Source organism: Branchiostoma belcheri, unplaced genomic scaffold, assembly GCF_001625305.1.
Source record: "Branchiostoma belcheri isolate BF01 breed outbred unplaced genomic scaffold, Haploidv18h27 scaffold748, whole genome shotgun sequence".
Taxonomy (NCBI): domain Eukaryota; kingdom Metazoa; phylum Chordata; class Leptocardii; order Amphioxiformes; family Branchiostomatidae; genus Branchiostoma; species Branchiostoma belcheri.
Window position 1 is genome coordinate 4827 of NW_017804407.1, and position 9325 is coordinate 14151.

A 9325-nucleotide genomic window follows, 5' to 3' on the forward strand; every position below is an offset into this window, starting at 1 on the left:
ACTGTTGACCAAAGTATTTTGGGTCTTGCTGCAATGTTTGCCTGCTCAGCTTGTGTGTTTGCTGTTGTTTTTCCACCATGTTGGTCACACAGAGTTGAGTTTGTCCCACTTGTTTGGTGTTTGTAGGGGTGGGAGGGGGGAGGGGGCTGGCTGGCAAGTGGGAAAGGGGAGGGCTGAAAGGTTGATTGACAGCTGTCATTTTTAAGTGGTGATTTATAGAAAAAATCTGTCACTTCTCACATCAGGACATTTCCTGTCTTGGATTCATCTTCAAGCACCCAGAGATCCTGTGACCTTTCACCCAGCTTGACCAAACAGGTGACGCCTCAAACACAACAACCTGTTATAAAGAGAAAAAGATTACGGAAAAGCCCATGACTGGATTTATAAGGACTGTCCTAGATTCTCTCCAAAGCTTCGAATTACAAACGCTGACTTGCCTGACATTGTCGTGGGCGAGACAGTGAACAAGGTTTGAAAGTTCCAAATTTTGTCTACCTTGACCTATCCGTGTTTTGTCTGAGGACAGTCAACGCTAAAAAAGGAAACGGAGAAAGCCCAACCCGGATTCCGCTGACAGACTTACAAACATCCCTGCTTGCCCAACATTCTGTCCTGACAGCGAGCAAACTCTGAGTCGACTTCCTGCACAGGTGCCACGTACAATGTACGTCAAGCGTGGATGTGGAAATAAAAGTCTGACACCCGAGACCAGGGTGCGATCCCCTGAAAGACCTTGCCTCTTTTGTTGTCTGGGCCGAGTCACTGTTGACTTGACTCGTACTTTATGTACTGTGTCGTCGTGCCATTTCGCGACGGCACTTTTCCGTCACACGTTAGGCTCCAAGTCCTGACGTCTAGAGGAAAATGTATTTGTTCTTGAAGACAAGTTCTACTTCTACAAGTCCATGTTTTCCTCTTTGGTCAATATGTATATCCTGTAAGGTGACGTCGTAATGGTTTAAGTAGGTTGTTCGTTGCTGCCTCCTTTAAAAGGATTAGGTTTGTTCTTGACATTGGAAAGATGAATGGTTTAGGAATGAATTACAATCTCTTTCAACGTTTCAACACAATGACTGTACAGACTCTGAGATTGGATAGGGTGTGTGCAGGTTGGCCCACACACCTTGATTATGTTCTTGACAATTCATCATCTTGCATCGATATACATGTAGGCTTGCTCAACAAAACAAAACAAATCAGGATCAATAAAGAAATTATCACCAAAATTGTGGTAACTTTATGAATACCATCCAAGAGCATATTAATGACCATGTCATTGTAATTAGAGAATTGTGATTGAGTGACAATACAATACATGAATAACACCACTTTGGTTGCTATATACATGACATGTGCTTTATGTATGCATATGTATTGTTATGTCAATAAAGTTCTCTCTGTATTAATTATAAAACAGTTTTTGACAGAATTTTTTTTTGTTTTTTAGGATGGCACCCTGATTGTGGACAACTGTGGTTCAGCCTGTCGTAACACGGGAGGTACTGGAACAGCAAGGTAACATTTCTACTGTAACACCTTTATATCAATAATTATTATTTATAGCAATCTGCAGTCAATGCGACAACCTCAGTTGGGATAAAGTTAAAAAGAACTCTAAGACTTGACGACCCAGATTTAGATATACCTTTTTTCCATCAAAATGTGTGTCACTTATTCAGTGCCCTTCAATAGAGACTCTACAGACAAAAAGAAGTCTTAGAATTCCACTCATACTTCATAAAAGTGGTTCCTGAAGCAAACCAACCTTGTCTTGTCTTGGTAGCCCCACCAAAGCAACCTACCAACCCTTCAAACAAAAACATTAAGGATAACATACTAAGTAGAGGTAGCACTGCAGGATATTAAGTTACAAAGCTTAAGCCATTTTGATTCATTTTCCATTCCTTTTGAATTATACTTATGTGGAGATCAGGGTCTTTGCAGTGAACTTGATGTTGGAATTAAATGGAAAAATGTGTCCTCCAGAACCTCACATCCCTTTTTATTAGGACCACCCCGTAGAGAATGCAGGCATTTCAGCCTTTCCTGGGCCAAATCATGATGCACCTTGAAGTACGCGTTTAATGGGTTGAAATCCTTGCATACCTTGAGATCGGCTTTATGAATCGTGAGGTACAGATGAACAAAGCACCAGTTGTAGCCTTGACGTCACTACCACTTTGCAATGTCCCAGGTACATCAAAGAAGGGAAAGATTGGCAAGATTTATATAGCGGTTCATTACACAACTTGGGTAGCCATTGAGTCAGCAGAACTTGTGCCAAAAGCACATTTCAGATGTCTTCATGTCCTTTCTTTAAGGCCTTGGCTTTCTGTTCACTGGAATTTTTTGAAACTGGAAACTTGGATCGTGAGAGTTTTAAGGCTATGGAATTTCCAACTACAGGCAATTAAACTTTGAGGAAAGTTGAATCAGTGTCTTGGGAAGTACTGAAAAGAAGATAACTTTAGTCGTTCAAATTTGAGGTTTACAAATGACAATTTGGTTGAACGTATACTTATATCATGATCATACCCGTTAACGTTCGATAACGGGTTCCGGACCGGTCCGTACTTTACGGTATGGCCCGGGTTCCATGGCTTTCATAGAACAATTCGAACGCGTTTTGTCCTAACCATGTGCGCCGCTTTCGAAAATTCGAATACAGAATCCGAACATTGGAACTGGTGTTGTTGCATGTGAGAGTTTAGGGGCACCAACTTTTGGCACATCTTGCATTGAAAGGCGCGTTTTCTTGGGTGGGTATGACATAAATGAAATACAACACGGTGTATTCCGCATCGCCCTCGGTCACAGCCCTCCTGCAAGTCGGATCGCCCTCGGCCTTCGGGCGTCGGGCGATCCGACCCGCGGTCGGGCCGATACCTCGGACGATACGGAATACCCTGTGTTGCATTCTATATTTATGAATGGAAGCAGCTGACCTTTTTGATTTTCAATGTCAAATCATCAAAGGAAAAGATACTTTTTTCTTGCGTAGATCTTTTTTTGGGGCCACCTTGCAAGTCTGCTACCACTCATTGGTTCTATCAAATCTCCATCATGCCTAGACACATTCTGTGAGTTGTTTTCCATTGCAAAATGACCTTAACTGTCTAGAACTTACTCTGTATGTTCACCCACACACCAAATTTCAGCTAAGACCACCCTAGCTTTTAGGGTAAATTGTCAGGACTTACAAAGGAACAGTTTGGCTCACCATGAAACAATAATAAACTAAGAAATAACCTGTACTACGTGTTGCGGCCCGCTTGTTCTGAGTGATTGACAAAATATTCTTTTGAAACATACATGTTTACTGCACATGAAGTGTTGTTTATATGTTTTGCATCGAAGTAAAGATAACAAACATGATTTGAAGCTGATTCATAACACTATTAACAGCGTTATATTCATCAAAAGCGTACATGTTTGCTACAAACGGACAGTTGCACGCTTTGTGAGGACAATTTTGGGTTCGACTAAAGATAACAAGCGTAACTTCACACTGACTCATATCAGCAGGATAATCTTCTTAAACACACGTGTTTACTGAAAACTGACACAATTTGCTGTCATTACAAATAACAAATTTCACTCCAAACTGACTTGATGTCATATGTGATGGGCAGGCTTTGTGTTATGACGTACAGGAATTGTTTCAGTTGTGCATCTAGTTTTAAAAAAAAAAGTTGACTTCATAAATCTCACAAGTCTAAGAACATAAATTCTGCTCAGTAGATTACAATATAAACTGTGCATGCTTTAGATGTTTGGGGGAACACTTGCCTAACAGGCCAGATCCTGGATTGGCAAATGAATTTTTTTATGTAAGAACTACATGTATTGTACTGCAATAATGTGAATCATACCATTCCAATGATTCAGTGTTCCTCAGTGGTTTTGTGGTACTTAGGTATTGCTATAATTTGTGGCAATTTCTTGTTAATTGATATTAAGGCTAAGATAAACAGGAGCACCTCCTCAATTCTGATCCATTTCTTTTTAAAATTGTCACTCATTTCTTTGGCGTTCCTACACAAAAATTATCAAGATTTATCTATGTAACTTTTAAAGTTGTCTTGTGTCCAAACCAAGGCATGTTGGAAGCATTTCGGTCAAACTAATTGATTTCTGCCTAACTGTACAATCCATCTGCTAATCAGCCTGAGATCATTCCTCCTCTTGGACAAATAAACCCTTCCTGACAAGATAATCCACTGGTTGGTGCGGCAGGGGGAGGAATAATCCCCCTACTATACACAGATAAATCCCAGACTCCTTGGAAATGGCCTTGAAGATTTTCAGGGTGACCTTGTCTGACCTCCGATTTCCCTTGTTTTTCTGCAGCGGCCTGGACCTGAGCGGCCTTCCCATGATGCTTGGCGGGGTGCAGACGATCGACGCGATCCTGGTGCGACCTGGGCAGGTTTCGTCCAATGATTTTGTGGGATGCATCCGTGAGGTCACGATAAATGGCGTGCCCCTCAACCTGGCAGTACCTCTCTCTTCCCGCGGTATTTCGGACAGATGTCCCAGGGCGGCAAACACGTGCTCCCCGGATCCATGTAAAAATGGCGCCGCGTGCCAAGACAAATGGTCCAGTCATCAGTGCCAGTGTTCAGACATCTATGTTGGTGACAACTGTGACAAACGTGAGTGCCCCAATGTCTTCGAAACACTATTTCTCTGTAAACCTTTTGTGGTGTCAATGCCCTCATATTTTTTTCAGTGATATGCCAATGTAGCTGTTACAGTTACTGTATAAACCTTAGCTTTTCTTAATAATGCAAACCTTTGCACCTGTCACTCTTACTTCACCCAAGCAAGTGAACCATACATTGTTTTTAGCCTGTCTGTACAATGTATGTCTGTCCATGTACATGTACATGTACATGTATGTGTGCATGTTTCTGCAGTGTAGTTTCTGTACATCATGATAGAGGGCGCTAACCACCTGGCTGCTTGTTACACCACTGTTTCTCACCAATCCCCTACTTTTTGCAGGACGCGTTCCCTTCTCCTTCGGTGGCAACAGTTTTGTGGAGTTCCAGATCAAGGAGAGCTACGTACGGGAACTCCAGCTGGGGAACCAGGTGTCAGGCCGCAGGAGGAGAGCCAATCAGGACACGTCTCTGTCTTTCAAGTTCCGCACACGAGAAAACAACGGGCTGTTGCTGTATGCAGGAGGCTCAGTCAGATACACTGTCCTGGAGGTATGCTTACACTAAAACTACCTATAACCTCAAAATAAAATGTATCTTATCCATTTGAATTTCAAATTTGATTGCATCTTAATGGTTTGCGGTGTAATGATTTGCATTTGTGTTGTATTAAATTCTGCTGCTATATACATGAAGCATGGTGATTTTTTGACCCAATAATCAGTGAAAAAAAACTTTTATTATCATATAATGCTACTAATGTGTAAGCCACTATGTCACTTCTTTGCTCCAAGTTGAGTCCAAACACTTTGTTGTTGTAAGGCATATACAAAGTCAATGATTTTCTGGTAACTGAACATTTTTTGTAGGAGTTTTGTAGAAAATTTGATTCACATCCCCCTTTTAAGGTCAGTAGACATGAGCGCGATTTTTGTTTGTATTTACTAGGTGAAGGCAGGAAAGCTGGTGTACTCGTACAATGCTGGATCAGGACACAGGACCAGGGAGATCGACGTGGCGGTCACCAACGGCCTGTGGCACACGGTCACCCTGGTGCGCAGGAGCACCTCCACCTCCCTGTTCCTGCAGAACGAAGAGCAGACGCAGACAGACTGGAACACGGAAATCACCGGGACGACCCACGACTTCCTGAGCTCTGACGTCACCACCATGTCAGTTGGTGGGACCAACACACCTGTCACTATTGAGGGCCAGACCTTACCAGGTACATTAGTACATTGTTTGTGCCTTTATTTACACTCAAAATTGCTCTCTTTGGCCATCAGGGCTGCTTTTCATAGAGGTCGAATATGACTTTTTCTTGGCATGTAAAGAACACATCTTATTTTCAAATGGATGGAAGGTAAAGGATGTATGTTGTATGTTAGCTATTTATACATCTGTTACAGTTGTAATTTTGCCTCTGCTTTAACGAAATGTTATACTTTGTTTTGGCAGGATTTGATGGCTGTATTGATGAACTGAGGTTGAACGGTCAGCTGCTTCCCTTCGTTGGCTCTAACAACATCGTTATCGCAACTCCGTCGGAAAATGTTGGCGAAGGCTGCCCCAGCCCTGCCGTGTGTGTGCCCAACCCTTGCCCCAACAACCTCCTCTGCATCGACCAATGGCAGGAGCACGAATGTGTAGAGCCTGGTGCTTGTGCCTCGTCTCCCTGTAAGAACAACGGAACGTGTATTCCTAATGACAGCGGATTCAGGTGTCGCTGCGATGGCAACTACAACGGCACTCTGTGTGAAAATGCTATCGCGTGCATCGGTTTTACCTGTGGGAAAAACCAAGTGTGTGTCGGAGTGGGGGCCACTGGTCGCACCTGCGAGTGCATGGAAGGATACGGTGGAGACAACTGCCTCCAACAACTGCCTCAGGGCGCAGCGACAGGGTTACACATCGGTGTGATTATCGTTATCGTGTTCTTCTGTCTCGTCGCGGTCATCCTCCTCATTGCCTTTATCGTGTACCACCGGCGCCGCATGCTGAGGAAAAGAGACCAGGTTCCCAAAACCACAAAACAAAATGGTGGGCACATGGCGAATGGTGGTCAGGAAAACAGAGCGTACAACACCGATGACATTGATTCTGTCACGCCGTACTTGGGCGACGGAATGATGACTAACGACACCATGTATGACCAGAAAGCCATGCACTTCAACGAGCGGGAGGTGAAAATGCGCGACCCCACACCAGACATCATTGAACGCGGACGCGGTTCCGTACCAATCGACAACATGGATGATGATGACGTCGTCATCGAGAACGATGACGGCATAACAGCATTGAGTCGCCTGCCTGAAGACCGAGACCCATTTCCTGAGCACTACGATTTGGAAAACGCCAGCAGTATCGCTCCCTCAGACATCGACGTGACGTACCAAGCCTACTACAAAGCGTTCCGCGAAGGAAAGAGGTACAAACAACCTGTACCCAACCGACACAACCACCACCCACGACAGAGCCCCAGCAGTCTTCTCCACCAAGTGCACATGAGAGATAGTCCCAACCACCTCGCTCGTAAAAGCCCCAACCACCTTTCCCACAGGGACAGTCCCAGTTTCCAAACCTCCGCCCGACAAAGCCCTGCCAGCCACCTTCTCCGTCAGAGCCCGAACCACCTGGCCAGGCAGAGCCCTGCTAGCCATTTAGAAGGGCCCATGAGGCCGCTGGGCATGAGGACTAGTTCTGATCACCTGCCTCCGTCCGAGCATGGCAGCCACTACAGCGGCAGTAGCATGGGCTCCAAGAACCGCCGCCGGGCAAAGAGCCCCTGTGCCAGCTCCCACGGACGGGGCAGCAGACCCAGCAGTAGGTTAAAACAACCCATAGAGCAGATTGAGATGGACAGTGGGCCGCCTGTCGGGCTCTCGGTCGAAGAAGTAGAGATGCTCAATGCTCGCCCAAGGCACAGCGTTGCCAGCACTATGGATGGTGCGTCATCCATAACAGAAAGAACTATGCCAGTCAACGACAAAATCATGAGTCTACTAGAACCCCCCGATTTGTTAGAACCCCCTGAGAGTAGCACCGAGGAGAGCCAGGACGATTCCTTCACCTGCTCCGAGTTTGAGTACGAGCGGGAGAAACCGTCGAGAAGCAGAAACAACTTTGACCCGAGAACTAACAAAATGTTCCCTCACGGCGACAACGGTTCGTTGGGAGGGTCGCTGAGTACGCTGCTAGAGGGTGATGACCCACAGAAGAAGCACGCTCTCCCTCCAAACGGCACGTTCAGCTGGGACTACTTGCTAAACTGGGGGCCAAACTTTGAGAACCTGGTGGGGGTGTTCTCAGACATTGCTGCTTTGCCTCCCGATGCTCAGAGCAGGGAACAGAACTCTGACGAAACAACAACGAAAGTTAACGGCGTGGCCAACAATGAAGAATATGTGTAGGCAAATCATCATTAATATGTTGCCCTACTTGGTACATGTATAGCACGCAAATGTAAATGCTATCCTTTAATATAGAAAATAAAGAATCAATGGTGAACACAGATATTTCTATCCAGTGAATAGAATATTTATTGGCATCAAGTAGACAAATAGATGTGTGATTCCTTTTATTATACAAAGTCTTAAATCATATCATGATAATACAATGTATATATGATGCCACGTACATGTATTCCCTGTGCCATTTGTATCTTCACAAAGCAAATTTCTGCACCTTTTCCAAGATTTTTAGACTTTTCACATCACAGTCATGCTTCCTTAAATGGCAAAATCTATATTTTTGTATCCTCTATTGAAGTTGTTCACAATGAATTCTGTAATTTACAATTAGAAAATGTAGTGAAGAAAATACTAAGGTACATTTGTATGTTTTAAATTGTGAGATGTACAGCATTGTATAAAACATTACTAAGATAGGATTTGTTTTATAGTGTCACATATGACAAGTCCACAAATTATGAATGTGGGGATGGATGTGTATAGATAGAACAGATAGAAGGAAAATTGTTTTTATATTATGTATGTAAGCTGAATGTTGTTTTTTTGTTTCTGTTGTGTTCAGATGTAGTTGATTGTGATGATTATTGATTACCAGCTTTTGTATATTTGTATGGCAATATTGGAATAAACTTTCCAGTATGAACTTGATGATTGTGTTTTTGGTATTTTGAGTCATATTTCTGCAGAAGTGGGTGAGTGAATGAATTGATTAGTGGCTGTAAAGATGGGTGAATAAAATGGTGGATGGATGGATGAACCATGGGTATTGACATTTCCAGCATATGATTGAATGATTGGTTTCCATCAGAGAGCATGAAAAATCATACAATTGCAGCCCTTACATTTATGTGCCTAAGTTGGGTAATGGCACGATTTGCTGTGCTAAAAGTCTATACAACTTGACAATGAATTAAACGTGTACAGCCGTTAAGCTTCGTTACTTTTTAGCAAACTATTATGGCTAAAATCTCTAATAAAATTTTGAATAGGCATGACAGAACTGGGCAATGTAGAAAATGATTATCATTGACATTGCCTCTGGAAGGAATATTTGCCTAACTCGTTGCCCGTATGGTGGTGCAACAGCGCTCCCTTGCATTTATACTAAGTACTACAACTCAGGGTGGTCCTAACTTGGTCAGTGAAATACTAGTAGTATTTCACACTTGCGGCAAGTGATTTAGGTAG

At 43.5% G+C, this 9325-nt stretch overlaps 1 protein-coding gene across 1 annotated transcript; it reads left to right on the plus strand.

The window, feature by feature from the left end:
• Positions 1 to 1450: 1450 nt before the first annotated feature.
• On the plus strand, positions 1451 to 8783 carry LOC109485356 (protocadherin Fat 4-like; the record flags this gene model as incomplete). Its single annotated transcript, XM_019788914.1, has 5 exons — positions 1451 to 1518; positions 4354 to 4658; positions 5011 to 5219; positions 5616 to 5892; positions 6126 to 8783. Coding segments are annotated over 5 exons (2811 nt in total), but the record flags the coding sequence as incomplete, so codon positions are not given.
• Between the last annotated feature and the right edge of the window lie 542 nt (positions 8784 to 9325).